At 40.0% G+C, this 19,681-nt stretch overlaps 1 protein-coding gene across 7 annotated transcripts in view; it reads left to right on the top strand.

Annotated features, from left to right (window-relative positions):
* CASK (calcium/calmodulin dependent serine protein kinase) overlaps positions 1-19,681 on the top strand; it is a 123,508-nt gene that overhangs the window by 62,270 nt on the left and 41,557 nt on the right. For 5 of the 7 annotated variants that reach the window (XM_082219822.1, XM_082219824.1, XM_082219820.1 and 2 more), the window contains 8 exons: positions 1,066-1,168; positions 1,776-1,951; positions 3,826-3,948; positions 4,812-4,895; positions 6,014-6,113; positions 14,598-14,615; positions 17,313-17,434; positions 19,449-19,526. In XM_082219822.1, coding sequence (XP_082075948.1) covers positions 1,066-1,168; positions 1,776-1,951; positions 3,826-3,948; positions 4,812-4,895; positions 6,014-6,113; positions 14,598-14,615; positions 17,313-17,434; positions 19,449-19,526 — 804 coding nt within the window. The remainder of the gene's footprint in view (positions 1-1,065; positions 1,169-1,775; positions 1,952-3,825; positions 3,949-4,811; positions 4,896-6,013; positions 6,114-14,597; positions 14,616-17,312; positions 17,435-19,448; positions 19,527-19,681) is intronic. The other 2 variants (XM_082219823.1, XM_082219825.1) reach the window with 1 other exon arrangement.

Here is a 19,681-nt window from a genome sequence, read left to right on the forward strand (position 1 = left end):
GTTGTGCACGGTCGTATTTATGTCAATAATGAAGTAGCCGGATACCTCTGGAAAACTTAGGTTAGGTTGATGATTTACACAGAATCTTCCTTATCCTCCTGAACATATTCCTCATTGGTTGAGCTTGTGCTACACAGAAAACTAAACCAGACTAGTGGAAGAATAATCCGGTTAAGTTGAATAACAAACTCAGTGAAACTCTTGTGAGGGATTAGAACAGGAGTGGGAAACCTTTTTGACTCAATGGGCCAGATCGTTATTATTCCTTGGCCCCATAGGCCATCTTTAACAGGTGGGCGAGAAACCACCTGATACTAGGCAGTTGACAGGTGGGTTGTCAAAGTTGCTTGTGCAACATGTCCCAAGCACCCAGCAACCACCTGATTGTCAGGCACTTGCAAACTGCATCATGATGGGATTTGCCAGCAAAGTGACAAGCTTCTATCTACAGAGACCAGCTTTGCAATTGAGTTCCCTACAGGGAATTCAGGCAGACAGCCAATTCAGTAGGGTTGAACTTACTGCTCATCAGCTAACTTCAGCCCTGCTTTCTACAGGGATAGGCTGCAGGATTGAGTTCGCCAGAAGGTGCTCAGTTGTGTAGCCAATTCAATGTATGTCTCCCTACCTTAAACATGACATCACATATGACATCAGAAGGAGGCTTGCCATCCCTGCATTGAAATCTAACAGGTTTTGGGTGCTTCTCTCCTTGGTGGTAGAACAGAAATTTACAAGAATAACAAAATTACTTTCTCAACAAATTCCCGCTTTCAGCTGCCCCGATATCACGTGCCAAAACAATGGTTCTATTCAGCTGATGCATCCATTAATGTCAACTGACATTCTTTCTAGCCTTAATACCATTACCAAATGTGTGTTGTATTTTTGTGAATACCTAAAGCCTAGCTAACTCTGTTGAAGTCCCACACCAAGAATACTTTGCCATTTATATGGTGCTTGTGATTGTAGTAAAGACATAAGCCTATTTTCTGTTGTCATGTTTTGTTTATACAAAAATTTGTGTTTTTAAATTAAATATCAGAGGGGTTTTTGTCATTTCAGCCGCACTGTGTGCTACTTGCCTCAAAGGAAAATTCCGCACCTGTGAAACTTGGTGGTTTTGGTGTTGCTATTCAATTAGGGGAATCGGGACTTGTTGCTGGAGGTAAGAAATGCAAGTGTTTCAAAAGAGGTGCTATGGAGCTCAAAATGGCTAATTAACATTTCAGGCACGAACTACCTAAAAACACTTTCACTTTTCATAGTTGTATGTGAAGGGGTTTTTTTATGACAGTCAAAATGAAAGAGGATTCTTGGTGAGAATGTTCCCTTCCTGAGAATTTTTTATTATTATTCATCACCTTCCCACCTCCCCCAGTTGACTGTCTTAACACCTTTTAAATAAACAATCCTTGAGCTACTTATTAGCCTTGCCATGAATCATGTATAATTTGGAGGGGGGGGAACCTTCTAGGCCTGCGTTTGAGGCCCCTCCTTAAAAGTTGCCCATTTGCTATTCTGTTTCAATTAAAGCCAGGATGCCTATGTTCATGGCATGTAACATTCAGTGGAGACAAAGCAAGGAGGAGGAGAGACAAAAGAGGTGCATTTACTTGGCCCCAGGCGACTGAGATCAGCCAAGCTTCTAGTGTCGTGGGCTGTTACTGCACTGGTAGAACTGTTACAGGCCGCCATGTCTTTTTCCAAGTAGAAGCTGCTCAGATCATAGCTCCATCTTCAAAAACTAAAGTCGTTTTTGTATTTTCCTTCAGGACGGGTAGGAACGCCTCATTTTATGGCCCCAGAAGTAGTAAAAAGAGAGCCATATGGAAAGCCTGTAGATGTGTGGGGATGTGGAGTGATCCTTTTTATTCTGCTCAGTGGTTGTTTGCCTTTTTATGGAACAAAGGAAAGATTATTTGAAGGCATTATCAAAGGAAAATACAAGGTACGTTATAGTAATTGCTTTTCTCAAGGAAAAGGAAGTCTGCATTTTTGTAAAATGTATTTTGATGCATTAAAATATCAAAAAAAGCCTGGAGTTTGTCCACATAAGAATGAATCAGATCAGCAGTCTCCTGAACAATTGTACTCTGAGCACTGAGGAAGTACAGAACAACTAGAGGGGCAGCTCCCCTCTCCCAGCTCCAAGTTCAGGAAGGGGGCTGGGACGTGTCATGGGCATTCACTATGAAAGGACCTGTCACACTCATCATGGATACTTCCCACAAAAAGCACGGCAAGTGAGTTTGCAGACCCCTGACCTGTACAATCTTCATCCCTAGTCATTTGTTGTTGCATTATTTCCCCTGATCCTGCAGGTAAGCACTGAAGTCCACAGTAGTGCTTCCCTTCCCCATGGCACTGGAAGTGTTGTTAGCCAGGTTAATGTGCCATAATTTTTAGAGAGCTCAAATAAATCCTCTTAATGTGTTCACTTTTTAAAAAGGTCATTGCAAGTATTGAGCCTTCTTACAGTACTGTTCCTCCTTTCTGATTTTATTAATTGGTTTGTATTTTTGGAGTTGCAATCATATATCATTTGGTAACAATGACAACACTTTTTACATAAAGTTTGTGCCATTAAATCACATAAATTAAAGCATATTAAAATCATTCTGTGGGTAAGCTGTCCTGTGTTTCCTTACTACTCAGTTCCTCTTTTGTAGAAAACATTGAGGAGCTAGAAACCACATAGTTTCCAAATCACAGTGGTTTAACAATAAAGTCTAGTTTCAAGTTTACAGTTTCATTCAAAACTGACATTTGAAAACTCCTAGTACCTGTTTTCAAAGCCAAATACTAGGTTTTAGTTTATAGTTCATCAGCTGGGGAGTCTCTGCTTTTTTTAAAGAAGAGCAACAAAACACTTTCTATAAAGTGATTCTGAACCATTTTTAATATAATAAAAGCTGCACAAAGTTGGGTGTTTTCCATCTGTGGCTTGCTGAAATTTTCTTTACTTTGGAGGGAATTAAACCATCTTTAGTTAATTGGTCTTAGTTTGCAGGAATATTGAGTATGTATGTTATATTTCATTGGCGGTGTATGTGTACACTTCAAACATGCACACACAGAAATCAGAAACCTGAACTTAGGTAACAGATTCCATTGGGGAAAAAGCTGAATTATGTAATATGTACATCTTATTTGTATTGAACACATGCATGCATACATACATACATTATTATTATTATTATTTATTAGAAACTAGCTAAATATTGCATGCAGATATGAGTAATGAAACCCTAGTTGCTCTTTTCTTTTCTGGGGGGATACTTAACCTTTTCCCTGCCCCTCACTTTTGCATACCAAGTGCTGTTACTGTTTTCAGTGCATGAAGTTTCAAATTCATAAAAACATACTGTTGGAGTTCATGAAGGAGAGAAAGCAACATGGGTGGGTGGGTGATTTGTTAAATATCTTATACCCTAAATCACCACCACCTGAATTGTCTTTTATTACTTTTTTTAATGCCCTTGAGAGAGTTTCTTTATATGCAATGTTCATAGTGTTAAGTTAGGCCCGTGCTGCTGAGGTCTAAGTTCGGTTATTCAGAAATAAATAGAGAAGTATTTTGCAATTACACTGTTTCAAAGTGTTCAGCATTTTTAAATACTGGAGAATTCAATTGACTTGATCTGGTAGATTACTTGGTGAACTGTTTCAGTTCTTACAAAAGTAGTTGTGCAGTAATCTGCACAAATGTTTTAACTTGGATTGACATTTCCAGCTTTTTAACAATCTACAGCATGCTTCTGGAACTCTTGTTGTAAAGACCCCTGTTATGTGCCTTAGCATAACTTACTGTTTTTGACCTAGATGAATCCAAGGCAATGGAGTCATATCTCTGAAAGTGCCAAAGATTTGGTACGACGTATGCTTATGCTGGATCCAGCTGAAAGAATAACTGTTTACGAGGCACTCAACCATCCTTGGCTGAAGGTAAGCCGTATAAATGATGTAAAAGAACAGCAGCTCTCCAAATCTGTCAACATTTATAAATCTTGGTAAAACTGTTGCTAACTCGTTTGAACTGATACCAAGCCCTTAGATGGCATAATAATAATATAATTAAACAAAACATTATAAAAATATTTGAGCACATTTAATATTTGAAGCTAAAAGAATAGAAAAAATTAAAATGTCAATGTTCTAAACACTGTAGAAAAACACACAAAATAAAAAGGGTTTACTTCCTGCCTAAAAACCATCAGGGATGCGACTAACCTTTTTTCATAAGGGAATCTGTAATTGTGGTCTTGCCACAGAGAAGGTTTGTCGCAAACTGTCAAAAGGCACCCAGGGATGGATTCTAAGGGGGTATTTTGTAATGTTCCAATATTTGTCAAAAATCTACAATACCAACCTTAATTATTCTCTTCTGTTTATCTGTAATTTCACATTCTTGTTCCTAACTTTATTGCAGCAGTGAAGAACCATTTTATTTCAGGGGCATTTAGGGTCCTCTAAGTTGCTACTCTGAGCTTGTGTTTTTCTGTTTATGGCTGCTTGGTGTTGTGTGTGTGTGTGTGTGTGTGTGTGTGTGTGTGTGTTGTCTAATGGTCGTTATTAAATATTTTTCTAAATGATTATGAGCTATCTCAATACACTTTGTGAGAGATAAATATCTTTTTTTTAAAAAAAGAGATTCCTGAGAACTGTCCTGGCTCAGATTGAAACTTACAAACATACATTTTTCAGGGGATTTTTGTTTGTTTTGAACATGTGTTTGAGTTAATAGCTTACTCTTACTGAAAACAGTTCTAAATGATATTAATTCATTGTTTCCAATATTTTATTTGTAGGAACGTGATCGCTATGCATACAAGATTCACCTTCCAGAAACTGTGGAACAGCTGAGGAAATTCAATGCAAGAAGGAAGTTAAAGGTAAAGAAAACAAGCAAACTACGTATATTAAAATATACCAAAATAACATTCAGGGTTATTGCCAATGTTAGTCATATCCATGCCAGACTTATATGTTACTCTGAATATGACTTAGCTGAAAATCACTCTCAGAATACTATTCTAGTTGGCCTTAATGATATTGGGGGGGGTGATTGTTGGGGGGAATCTCCATGAAAAGAATGTGGATAGCCTCATAATTTGAATTATTTAAATTGGAATAAAAGAATCAGCAACAATGATATCCACATTACCCAAGTACATGCAGTATTTGCAAGCTGACGTCACTAACTTGCATTTCAGCAGAGCGAAGCAGTAATAGGCCATTTACGCAGTCTCTGAGTGTGCAGCAGTTGCAGCCTGTTGCTGCAGGCCCTCAATGCCACGGAACCAAAGGCCTCTCCATTGTGTGGCCAGCTGCTGGAGAGTTCCCCCACCAGTTGCAAAGGAGGGTGGGATAACCCACCATCTCCTAGTTTTCGAATCAGCCAATCAGAGGGCCTGGCTATATAGGCCACTTGTGCCCGAGTTCAGGTCTTCAGTCAGCTGAAGAACATATTACTACAGTGGTACCTCAGGTTACATACGCTTCAGGTTAAGAACTTTGCTTCAGGATGAGAACAGAAACCGTGCTCCGGCGGTGCAGCAGCAGCAGGAGGCCCCATTAGCTAAAGTGGTGCTTCAAGTTAAGAACAGTTTCAGGTTAAGAACGGACCTTCAGAACGAATTAAGTACTTAACCTGAGGTACCACTGTACTTGGAATTGTGCTACGGAGAATAAAGCTTAATGGTTACTCTGGTATTGCACAACCCTTTGTTTCAGTCATAAACACTTCACAGAAGTAAAAAACTTTAAACCACTTTCTGATTCAATTGATTCATCCTAGAATGGCTATTAAAATATCCACAGAGTTTGCTCTGCAAAGGTGTGTTGAATTCATGGGTGACCATTTGAATACACGTTACAAGCAAGCAACTATTTTTGCTAGTGCTAAATTTAGAATCCCTTTTGGCCTTAAAACGATGGCTTTAGGGTCTATAGTATTGGGGGGAACATTACTGATAGTCCACTTTGTGACTTTAGCTTTTTGTTTATTCAGGGTGCAGTACTAGCAGCAGTATCAAGCCACAAATTCAATTCTTTCTACGGTGATCCCCCTGAAGAACTGCCAGACTTCTCTGAAGACCCTACCTCCTCAGGTATTTCCATTTAAAAGAACATTACTCTAGTGACTTTTGGTCAGACGTATTCTAAATGTGGGGAGCACTTCTGCTAAAACCAGTATTTCTGCTTGCACAAGAGATATTTTCATTGGGTGTCAGACCACCACATGGGTGACTATCGCCACCTGGCCTTCAAAGCAGGAAATGTTCAGAGTCAAGCAGGATTGATGCAATAAGATCCCAAGGAGCTGAACTACTCAGTGGTCTACCTGTCACAGCTTTAAAAAAATATGTTTGAAGAACGTTAGAAACAGCAGAAGAGATTCCTGCTTTGTCTTCCTTTATCTCTAAACTTCAGCTCAGACTAGGAAGTAGGAACATAGAAAGCAGCCTTAATTTATGTCAGACCATTGGGACATTGTGGCTCAGTATTACCTATACTGACCAGGAATGGCTTTCCAGGGTTTCAGACAGGAATCTTTATCAGCTGTACATGGATATTCCAGAGCAGTGGTTTTCAACCAGTGTGCCATGGCACCCTGGGGTGCCTTGAATGATGGACGGGGTGCCACGGGCAACACTGACCTCTGTCCCTTTCCTTCCTTCCCTCCCTTCCTTTGATGCCCTCTCACGTTTCTGCCTCCCAAAGGCCTGCACAGCTCTTTGTTGCAGCAGCCCTGGCTACAAGCTCCCCATGTGAATAGTGCCTCTGGTGCTGGTCAGGGGGTGCTTCCCAGGCCTGTGGGACAGTGTGAGGAGGCACCTCTCTTTGGAGGGGGCAGTTCAGAGACTGGGGTGGCAGCTGCGGCTGCCCAGAGGACTCCCAAGGAGAGGGGAGAGAAGAGGAGACACTCCACAAGGGAGGGTGTTCGAAAAAGGGTGAGAGGCTGCCAGCTCTGCAGGCAAGGGGTGACATAACTGGGCTTCTGGCCCCGCAGAGGAGCCACAGAAAGAATGCAGTTGGTCAAGGGAGCCGTGGACCCAACAGTGGCGTAGTGTGGGTTGTCAGCACCCGGGGCAAGGGAAGTAATTTGCACCCCCTAACCCGTGGATTTTAGCACTGATTTTAGCACTGCGAGTGCGAGCCCCCCCCCCCCAGATGTTGCACCCGGTGCAGCCGGGGGCCCCTCCTGCACCCCCCCCACGCTACGCCACTGGGACCCAAAAAGGTTGAAAACCTTTGTTCCAGGGGTTAAACCTGGGGTTAGTTGTAGTATATACTCTGCCACTGAGCTATGCTTCCCAATTCATATTGGGAGCAAGAAATCTATCTCTGTCCCAGGTCCTCTAGCAAGTGCTCTGGCAGTCTATTAGTTCAGTTAACTCAATTAAAAGTGCTTTTGATAATGTATAAAGCTCTGAACAACTTGGGATTTGGGTATCTGAGAGAATTCTTCTGCCAGCACCAACCTGTTGAGGCTTTGAGAACAGTGCCTATGGTCCTGCATTTTGTCACTCATGTTAATGTTATTCACAGTGTGGGGACATAGGATAGGGTCTTCTCAGTGCTGGCACCCCAATTATAAAACACTTTCCCCCTATTAGCACAGACAGCTACTCCTTGATGAGCTTCTGTCACCATTTAAAACTTGCTCAGGTTTATGGTGGACATGATTATCTGTTCTCATCTATGGATCTTTACATTTTAATGCTTTCTGATTCTGTTGGTTTTATGATAATTTGGTATTGTAGGATGTCTCACTGTTTTTATTTCAGTTTTTTAAAGTTTATTGTATTATTGTTTTTTTGTAAACCTCTTTGTGATCTTTTTCTGGATAAAAAGTGGTATGCAAGTACTTCAATTAATAAATAGCGACTTGGGTAAGAGGTAGTTTCAGTTATTTACACTGAAATTTGGAGAAGTTAAAAACAGCAAAAGTCTCTAACTTTCTTACTTCCATCATACTTCAGTACAACTGAGGCAAATCTCTATCTTTGTCCCCAAGTCCTTTGCACCTACTAGCTGACTAATAATAATAATAATAGTAATTTATTATTTATACCCCACCCACCTGGCTGGGTTTCCCAAGCCATTCTTCGGGGTGAGTAGTTGTGGCAAGGAAAAATAGACGCCTCCTAGTAACCCAATCAGAACCAAATTAGAAAAACAATTAGGAAGAATAAAGGAACCTTTAAGGTGATGAAAAAATAATCCTGAGATTGATGTAACAAATGCATCTCCAAATTGTTCAGAATATTCTTTCCTATTCAGTATCCTGTAAGTGATTCCCAGTTTGTATGAATTTTCTTTTTCTCAAATAATATTTATAATTTGAACATAATTAATTCAGTTAACTAATTTTACTGCATGCCATATCTTGATAAGTTGTTTTGTTACCAAAAGGGAGCACTTACTGATTACCCACCCACAAACACTACTAATACATTGACATATTTCCCACTAGCTGTTATCTCTGCTCTCTAAAATGTACTATAGTACACCGAAAGTCAGTCACAACTTTGCATAATATACATTTTCACTTCAAGATTTTTGCATTATGCACTATAATTTTCAAGAGCCAACTATTAAAGATTCAGGAAGGCTTTCTTTCTACTGGTTCCTCAATCTTAATAGAAGCAGTAGCCCACTTGCATAACTGCCCTGTCATATTTCCTGTTCTAAAACTTGCATGGTTCCTCTTATTTTCTGTACAGCATCAGCATGATTTCTCTTCCTCTTTTGAAGATATCAGCATGTATTGAAGCAAAGGTTCATAGTTAGTTTACTTTGTCTCCACATGCATCCTTGTGTCTTGAATATGTCAGGTGGAAGAGTTATGAAACTGAAGACGCCTCCTTCTCACACTAGGTTGCAGGAATGTGTTGATGCTGTATAGCTCTACTAAGCTATATTGCTATGTGTAATGCCATCCTACTGTATTATTTTGTTTTTGTTTTTCCAGAGGCAGGAAGGAGGGGCTTGAATGGTTTTTTGACACTAACTTAACTGTTCTCACTGGAGAATCCTTCAGAGGGATTTGTACCTTATTACTTGAAATAAAATAATTCAATTTTTAAAAAACGAATGTGGCATGAGATACGAGCTTATTAGTAAGGAACTTAAAAATCTTCAGTTAAGCTTTTACATTTAAATTTAACTGAAGTAGTGCTGTATGATTCTAAATCTGAGGGGAAAGGTGAAGAAGCATGATCTCTTGAGCTGCGAGCAATGTGCACTAAACCCTAATTCTCAGCCTTGGTCTTTTAACATTTATTTTGGGAACATAGTCTACTTTACAAGTGTGTTGTACGGATTAGCAATGGTTTGAACACTTAAAAGCACTGTACAAATGCTGCTGGTTTCTGCAATAATATTAATTCTTCAATATCTTCAATATCATACTTATTCTTTTAAAATTATGGAAATCAGCAGAAATGCAGGTTGTTTACTGGCAAAACTTTCAGAATGCAAATTTCAAATGGGATTCTTCTTTCCAAGGTAATATGAGTTGAATTTTCTGGGATGTGATAGTTCTGGTAAGGAAGAGTATAGTGTGTAGGGCAGTGCTTTTTTCTGGGGGGATGGAGGGGTACGCATACCCCTAAACATTTTGTGAATCTTTGTACATTTGCCCATGTACTCTATCTATTTTTCCCACTTTGAACTATAAAATGGTGATTTTCTTGAGTCAAAATGAGAGTACCCCTAAACATTTTTAATGAAAAAAAGCACTCGTGTAGGGTATAAAGCAGTCTTCCCAACTCCCAGCAGCCCTAGTCAGCATGTGTAGTGGTTCGTGATACCGGGAGCTAAAAATAAGAATTTTTAGATTTCCTGTATTTAATGCTTTGCTTGTAACAATAAGAAATAATGTAAGAAATATTTTGTGTTTAGTGCTTGATACACTAAATTACCAAAATTATTTTAGCATTCTATAATTACAATCCTGCCTAAGCACTTCAACAAAAGTTTAGGATGTCATTCTGATTGTTGTTAGATTAACAGAATGCCAGAGGAAAATTATATTTTGGTTTTAAAAGACGTCAATTTGATAAGGTAGTAAGGAAGCAATACTCAAGATAAATAATGTAACAAAGAGAGAAACAGTCACAGGAATCCTGAGGTAGGACACACTGTGAAGTAACTTTAGATTATTTATTATGGATATTACATTTATTTACTTACTTACTTACTTACTTACTTGGTATACCACCCTTTATCCGAAGATTACCAATAACCCCCCTCCTATTAACACTTCTAAAAGGCTACAGAATCTTAATCAGCTAAAGCCCTGGTTACAGAGAAACGTTTTTGCATGGCTCCTAAAAATATGTAATGAAGGCACCTGGCAAGCTTCCTTGGAGAGAGTATTCCACAAACAGAAATCCACCACAAAAAAGGCCCATTCTCATGTTTCTACCCTCTGGATCTCTGGTGGAGGAGGCAAACAAAAAAAAGCCTCAGGTGATGATTGCAGGGTCTGGGTTGGTTCATATGGGGAAAGGCGGTCCTTGAGGTATTGCGGTCCTGAACCTTTTCAGAGTTTATAGATCCAAACCAGCACTTTGCTTACAGATAGCCAGAGTCCAGTTCTGCGATGTATCCCCCGCCCCCCGATAATTATAGAGCACCCTTCTTAAAATTATCCCAGGGCAGGTTACAAAAATATAACAAACACATTACAATGAACAATTAAAATTAAAAAAATCAGAAAACAACTAAATACCCTTCCCTTTACAAAAGTACATCTCTCTTAAAGCCCATAGAGTGTAAGCAAACTGGCTGGACAATTCAAGTAAACCAGATCCCATAACCTAACCAACATCTGAGCTTGAACAAAAAAAGAACAGAGTTATTTAAACCAGTATAAGAAAAATAAAACTGTCTTGAAAGGAAAATGGGGGGGGGGGGTTGGTTACAGAAAGAAATGGTCTAGGCAATCTCACTATTCTTTTTTTTAAAAAAGAAACCATATGATTGTCTTAACAGAACTCTCATCACTCAGGAGTTTGAGTTTTATTTTTGGATATGACGAATTGAGTTTGTCACTGAAGGTTTAAGTGCTTTGATTTGCCACTAGATGGCAGAGAGAATGAACTTTCTGGGACCGTTTCCTTAACGGGCAAATGTTAATGTTTACTTTATACTTTACTGCGTAAAATGATGCAGTATGCAATCTTTGAAGCAGCGGAGGGGAGCTCCAAGTCCACAGGTCTAATTAGGTGTGCCAGGCTTCAGTCAGACCCTCTGACTAGATCCAATTTCCCACTCCTGCTTTAAAGCACAATAATTTCTTAATGAGCTAAAATATGTATGTGCATATGTATAACATTCTTCAGTAGTGTTTTAGCTTGAGTGAAAAGAAGCAGATGAATGAAACTGTGGCATTGTGGTTGACATTATTACAACAAATCTAGATGCCAATTTTGACCTTGTATCTACAGGATCTAATAATGTCAGCCAAAACATTGCAGAGTTATCTGCCAGCAATGTCTTTCTGTATTCTATGCAGGATGAACAGGTCAAACACAAAAAGTGGACACAAATTTGACATCAGAACTTGTAATACTAGAGAATATTTTGACATACCAAGACACTTAAGACAGTCATCCTCAAACAAAGGAACTTTGGTGTTAGACTCCATCTTGAAACTGCTGGACTGCATGTTGTCAGGAAATTCAATTTGATCAGCTGTGATTGTCACTGTAACATTAATTTTCATGTAATTATTACTGCTCTTTGTGCAATTTGCTTCCCTGTGACTTCACTCCTCTCCATCCATGCTACCCCAAAAAGTGTCTCCCAACTTGGAATTAAACTATACATCTTTTTAAGTAGAGTCAGTTTCACACAACCTTATGCCAGCATTTTTCAATCTGTGGCCCAGGGATCCCTGGTGAGCCTCAGCCCTGAAGCCCAGGTGCAGTGCAAACTTTTGAGTAGGTTGATGCCAGCAGCAGTTCCCTGCATGCACAGTATGTTGACATGTGTTTCAGCAGGAGTTTGTTAGAGAGCAAGGCTAGAGCAAGGGTGTAGTATGCAAAATTTGAGAGAATGGAGGAAAATGAAAGAATGAGAAAGAAAGAAAGAAAGAAAGAAAGAAAGAAAGAAAGAAAGAAAGAAAGAAAGAAAGAAAGAAAGAAAAGAAAAGATGCGGATGACAGGTAGACGGTGTGCCATGTGAATGTGAGGGAAGGAAAAGGAGTAGGATGTACTGATGGAGAGGATAAGTGTCTGGGCCCACTGCTGTGTGTTCTGGCATCTTCTGCCCCGTAAGGAGTTATCAACACTCCTCCACAAGGGAGATGGAGCTGTTTCTCATGGGGACCTATGTACTGTTACTACTACTTCACAGACCCTGAGAGCAGATATGAGTGCCCCGAAACAGTAAGTAGTGCTCTGATCTGCTATGAAGTTTCCCAAGTGCTGGGCAAAGCCCAACATGCAGGAAAATGGGTGCACACCTTCCTGTTCCCAGAGTGACCAGCTCTCAGTAGTAGTAGCTAGAACAGTGTTTCTCAAACTTGGGTCCCCAGCTGTTGTTGGACTACTGCTCTCATCATCCCTGACCACTTGTCATGCTATCTAGGGATGTTGGGAATTGTAGTCCAACAGTAAATGGGGACCCAAGTTTGAGAAACACTTAACAGCTACCTCAACACAAAAGCGGAGCTTCACAGTGGTGCTCGTGTAGCTCATGCAGTTGCTGTTTGAACCTATCACTTCAAAGGTGGTATTCTTAGTAGGATTCATCCTGACCAAGAGATGTGGGCCTTTCTTTGAGACTTCTTGTGCCATATTTGGCACTGCACAGAGACAGAATCATGCTGAAATCTGACATCTCAGGTTTACCCAAAGTCCATTCCATCTTAATGAGGCTATAGTTCTAGAATTTTTCCCAAACTTGGGATTAGAATAGGACAAAGTTCATAGCTTGGATGTTTGCTAGGCTTTGTCCTTTTAGTTGTCCAGGACCAGATCATCGGGAGAATCTGCCACCGTCAATTTGCTGTGGGTATGCAAAACTGAGGGACACGGGTAGCGCTGTGGGTTAAACCACAGAGCCTAGGACTTGCTGATCAGAAGGTCGGTGGTTCGAAACCCCGCAACGGGGTGAGCTCCCATTGCTCGGTCCTAGCTCCTGCCAACCTAGCAGTTCGAAAGCACACTAGTGCAAGTAGATAAATAGGTACTGCTCCAGCGGGAAGGTAAACAGCGTTTCCGTGTGCTGCTCTGGTTCGCCAGAAGCGGCTTAGTCATGCTGGCCACATGACCCGGAAGCTGTACGCCAGCTCCCTCGGCCAATAAAGTGAGATGAGCGCCGCAACCCCAGAGTCGGTCACGACTGGACCTAATGGTCAGGGGTCCCTTTACCTTTACCTATGCAAAGTTGAGTGAACTAGTCTCAATTCAACATTTCATTCACTGAGTGTCCATCTTCACCTCTATGGACTGGCAAAGCTTGCTTCTCTGAAACAGGTCCAGCTTTATTCCCATAGGCTATTATAGTTTCCACTGGGTTATTTCAGGGAGTTGCACTACTAAATATTTGGCCCCCTGCAACATTGCAACCCTTGTTCATGACTTCTAGCTGGATGTGAGATCCCGGACGGATGCCTTCTTTGTCTGTACTCAGCGTTTTGCTTTCTTAGCCCTTGTGCCACCTCCAGTAAGCTTGCTACTCTACCGATATGTGTGACTGCAGAGACTTGTACCTGTTGTTCTTTGAGTGGTCATCTGTGCAGGCACGCAGCCAGTCCCCTGCTGCAGGGATTACTATTTTTCTACATGGCTCATTTATATATGTGTTGTGACCATTGAAAATTTGAACTGAGTGGGAGGGTGGGTGCATTGAGGATGGAGTGCCTGCCAAATTCTAGCTTATGTTGAGAATGTTCCCAAATGAGACTCTATGCAAAATCCATATGTGTATCTGCACAGATGACTACTCAGAGAACTGGCATTATAGGTAAACAGCCTGTTCTTTGCATCACACTTGTTTTCTTCTTCTGCCTGATGTTGAATACATCTACTCACCATAATGTTTACATATATGTATTTGTTTTCCTGTCTGAGCAGTTTTAAGATCATTTTTACAATAATTTCCCTAGCTACAAAAAAGTCCAAAGTTTTTTCACAACTGGATCACAGGTTAATGTTTTGAAATTATGATCAAACTGCCTGGTAGATTAAATTTACTAAAGATGTGAAAAGCTATGATGCTATATAATTATGCACACAGATTTTGCATATATATCATGTACACCTGTACTTCCTTACTCCTGTATGGCATAACTGATAGCAAAAATATTGTACTTGTTTTAATTTCAAAAATTATACAACTGCCAGAAAGTCAGGTGTTTAGAATAGGGAAAATGTATGACAGGGTCTGCTTCCCCACTTTGTATTGCTTATTTTAACCAACATATTAAAATATAATCTATAATAAATAAAAAGTGTTTGTGTGTTCATCTTTTTTGTGTGGCTAAGCTAGTGTGCCAGGTTGCAGCTTTTATAACTGCTTATTTTGAAATCTTCATGCTATTTGTTGTTTGTCCAAATGCTGCCTTTCCTGCTAGGACTTCTAGCTGCAGAAAGTAGGTATCCCTTTGTTTTCCTCTAAAGCTTTGCATTCTGCTACTGTGTTTGGCTTGCATGTTTAAATCTGCTATTTTCTCCTTTACAATATCCCAGTTTTATATTGCCTGTGCTTAAAAGAAACATAAAAGCATGCTGTAATTGTATACACTATTTGGTAGTTAAGTATAATAAAAAATGTTTCTTCTGGATTTATTTATTTATTTATTTTTGAAAGCTGTTCTTGATATAGTATTAAGAGTAAGAACACAATTCTTCTCCAAGCAAGGGTGCAAAACCTGCATATGGCAGGTTTCCTCAACTAATCAATGCAGCCCTGTTTCTCTTCCTCAGTTCAAAGCACAAAGAAGCGCACGAAAGTGCACGAAGGCCTTAAGGTAGGCATAGGCAAACTCAGCCCTCCAGATGTTTTGAGACTACAACTCCTATCATCCCTGACCACTGGTCATGTTAGCTAAGGATGGTGGGAGTTGTAGTTCCAAAACATCTGGAGGGCGAAATTTGCCTGTGCCTGCCTTAAGGGAAATGGGAGGTCTGTGTGCCCCACCCTCTCTTCTCCAGTAATTTTAAGTTACTGAAAATCAATATATTGAGTAACTTATAATACATATGTGCTCTCTTCTCCACTCTCGCATTCAACCCCCCCTTTCATTGTTTGCAATAATTGTAGTTTTCCAAAAGTGTGCAAACTATGTATAGCATCAACTAGTGTTGCTTCCAAATTATGGCCTCAAATCATAGTTTGGAGACAGTTCCTGGTTAGTGCTAACCATAGTTTTGCCTGATTCAGATGCCTCACCAATTGCTGGTTATCACAGCCCATGGAGCAGAATGGAGAAGCTGCATGCAAAGCTGGAGTTGGGACAACATGAACCCACCACACAGCCTGATCTTCAAACTGTGGTTAGAATAGGTAAACATATTGAAGCTGCCTTATGGTGAGTCAGACCATAACTCTGTATTTTGTCTGCTCAAACCGGCAGCAGCTAGAGATGGACAAGTTTCCCCCTCATTTGCTTTTGATTGACTTGTGAATGAACATGACTTTCCTTTCTGTGTAGAATCCTCTTTATTTTAAATATTAATACAAGTTTCACGACACTTAAGAAGATAATACCCTGTTCTAAATCTCAGGATCTTCTCTAAGTGAAGTGCCCTGAAGTGTCAGATCTGTATAGGCAATACGATTACCACAATGGGAATTCTTTTTTTGTCACCAGCTGTATGCATTCTGCACGTTTGCCATGCAACAATGGAATCGGATATCTGCTGCAGAATTTGGTATCCTGGGTATCACAGTTTCTAACTCAGGGTCCTAGAATGGGATGTCAGAATTAAAATTGCTGCATTTCTGGAAAGTTCTATTTGGTTGCTCTAATTTGAACACACGTATGCATTTCACTGTTCAGGTATATGGCACTGACAACTGTGGTCTAGTATCTGACTAAAAAAAGTAGCTCAGGTATTAAAAAGGGGTAATTAGCTATAAAATGTATATCAGTTTCCTTTAAATTTTGTTCATTTTTAAGAAGTGGCATTTCCTTACCATTATTAAAGATTGCACAAAATCAGTAAGCTAGGGATATGAGGTAGATATTTCCATGTTTATGCATATGGAAATACATTGAATTTCCCGCCCTCCCGCCCACATCAAATATTTACTAAAGACAAATCATTGTAGCATGTTGGAGTACTTATGGTATGATACTTGTGAATGAAATGGTGTTTGATAAACAAAGTATTTCATGTAATATGGAAACAAGACAGCTTCGGTCAGCAAAAAGTAGTAGCTAGGATTTAAAGACCTACTTTAGGTCTTGAGCACCATACCTCAGTTTCTGCTCTGCAAAATTGACCTTTTTCCTCTTAGGTGCTTGTCCACCATTCCTTTCACAAACCATTTGGTGGTGGTGAGATTTAACATTTTAGATTGGGGGATGGGGGTGGGTCGCTGCCCCAGGAGGGCCAATGTTTAATTTTTGCCTTTGCTCACCTAGTTAGTACATTCCAGACATGTGGGGCTACAGCTAGCATCAGCCCAGCTAGCACTGCACTTATCTTTGCATCTTAACCAAAGTTCATAATTTAGAACAAATTCTGTTCAGTTTCAGAACAAGCCAATTTCAAACTCTGCTTTCTGAAGCTGATTGTTAAACTAACCATAGGCTGTTACAAACCACAGCCACAGACAATGGCAAGATGAGATTAGGGGAAACTGAAACACAACACTGCCCAAGTCATCCTTCTGCCTCGAGGGAAGAGGGGAGCTTGGATGCCTTCCAACTCGGACATACCATGCTACACCGTGAATTACACATGATGTATGAACTCAACCAGTGAAAAATGTTGGCTGCTCTTGCATTACTGATTTAAAACCAATACACTCTTGTCAGATCATGTTTCAGACTTAAGCATGATTGGATTGCGGTGGAACCAACTTCAGATGCTTTGTGCTGACAAACTCATGGTTGGATTGGGGAAGCCATTTTTATATGCTATATCACAATTGTTTTGTGTTAATGTATTTTTAATTTATAGAATATAAATACATGGAAAATATGTTCATTATGTAATAACAGTTCCTCAGCAAAAGTTACAGCTTTCTGTCTTGTTTCATTCACAGTGAAATATTCTTGTTCCACTTCAGCCCTCAGTCTTTTCTCTAAGCAGTTTCTTCTCTGTGTCCTTGGCTATAGGAGCAGTCTCACAAGTGCTGGACAGCCTTGAGGAAATCCATGCGCTTACAGATTGCAGTGAAAAAGATTTAGATTTTCTACATAGTGTTTTCCAGGATCAGCATCTTCATACGTTACTAGATGTAAGTATTTTCCTAGGCAGAAATATTTGGTTATTGAAATATTTTGAGCAAATCAATGTTTCATGGTTATGGAGAATATTAAAATTGCTATAGATCTTGAAATACAGTGGTGCCTCGCAAGACGAAATTAATCCGTTCCGTGAGTATCTTCATCTAGCGGTTTTTTCGTCTTGCGAAGCAACCCTATTAGTGGATTAGCACTATTAGCGGTTTAGCGGCTATTAAAGGCTTAGCGGCTTAGCTGCTAAAAGGCTATTAAAGGCTTAGCGGCTTAGAAAAGGGGGGGGAGCGGGGAAAAATCTCAAGACTCGCAAGACATTTTCGTCTTGCGAAGCAAGCCCATAGGGAAATTCATCCTGCGAAGCGCATTGGAAAATGGAAAACCCTTTCGTCTAGCGGGTTTTCCGTCTTGCAAGGCATTCATCTTGCGGGGCACCACTGTAGCTTGGAGGAGGAAGTGCTTAAGGTACCCTCGCCTCAAATTGCCTTGAAACATTTCATGTCAAAATCGTGATCAGTGCCTGGTATATTTTAGCTGATTCTGTAAATGGTCATAACAGCCAGCACTTTAATTGGAAGCCAGTATCACTCTTGGAAAGCTAGTGTTCTTTCCTACTTGCTTCCATCCAGTGTCTCAGACACTGAGGATTCCTTTCTCTGTCTAGGAAATAGGCTCATCCAGAGAGAAAGGCTTTACCAGGGATTGGGCTCAGTGGCACCTGTCACTGAATGCAGCTAAAAACATGGCCACTGGATTCATGATCAATTATAGTTTTCAAACACATTTCATAGAAAACTCCATAAAATGTCTATAACAATAATCCAGTCTGGAAGTTGTCAAATGGTTCCTGTTTTAGAATTACTCCCATGTAAATCTGTACAACACTGTTCCTTCTGAAAAGCAAACTGTGAAAATTGCATTGCTTCAGTAGGACTTTCATGCAAGTACTCTGTGGAGCACCAGTGCTTTTATCTTCTTAATTTATATACGTACCTTACAGGTGGCCATGAAAATATAGCACAAATTGATTAGTTTTGATTCATGAAACTTGTAACCCCCACATAAGGAATTTCCATTTTACTTTTCTTATGAAAGTGATATTCTGCCCAATTTCCCACAGCACAACTACTACCGGGGGGGGGGGGGTGACATCAACAAAATCCTCAATTCACTAATAGTTCACTGCTGCCTACCTTGGTGGGCACAAACTAAATTAATCTTATGGAATCAAGCAGTTTAGTCATCTACCGGGGACAACTTACATGGGTGATTCTGAATAGAGATGACATTCGATTTACAAGTAAAATTTCTGCTTAGTGATAGAACAGTATCGGTTTTTGTATATCCAAGGCTAGTTTGTGCTGCCACCTTTGTCTGTCCTGAACTCTATAGCTATAGTTGGAAATATATGAATAATCAACTTATGAAGTTAGTGTTACTTTTTATTTCATACATGGTTTTTAAGGTAAGTGATATTTGTACAATGGTTTCTGTTCTTGTAAAAAATAAATCTCGAGTTTTAATATTTATTTGGAATCAAATCTCACAGAGTTCAGTGCAACTTAACTGTTTCATAAGTGTATGCTGGCTTGCAGTCTACCTAGCAGGACCAGTGGTCAGGAGTGACGGGAGACAGCTCTAGCCACTACCATTGAGAGCAGGTCAGAGCACTCTGGAAACAGGGAGGCGTGAACCTGTGTTTTCTGCATGTTGGGTTATCCCCACAACTTGGGAAACTTCATGGCAGATCAGAGCACCACTTACTGTTTCAGGCCGGTCATATCTGCTCTCAGTAGCAACCAGCAGAGGAAAGGCACTTTATGCAGCACTACTGTGTCCAGTAAATTGTGTTGGGGAATGTTGGCCATCAAAAAGGGTTTGTGGTTATTCCTCTTCTTTAGCCTAGCCATAAGATATAACCATTTTTGTATGTTGTGTAGTTGGAAACAATTTTTGAGATGTTTTAGCAAAAGGTAGAGTATGTAGTTATGATGTTTGTGTTTTTCCTTTTAGCTTTATGACAAAATTAACACAAAATCTTCACCGCAAATCAGGAATCCGCCAAGTGATGCTGTACAGAGAGCCAAAGAGGTAAACATTTTAAACATGTTTGAACTGGTTGAATACAGACTTCTATGTCCTAAATCCAAATGAAATAACTGTCAAAATGTTACTCATGGTGCTGTGGCATGCTTCATGCACAATGCTCAGCTTGCCTGAGCAACTACAGTGGTATTAGAGTCTTC

The sequence above is a fragment of the Podarcis vaucheri genome (genome assembly GCF_965113315.1).
Source record: "Podarcis vaucheri genome assembly, chromosome: 4".
In the NCBI taxonomy this organism is placed as follows: Eukaryota; Metazoa; Chordata; class Lepidosauria; order Squamata; family Lacertidae; genus Podarcis; species Podarcis vaucheri.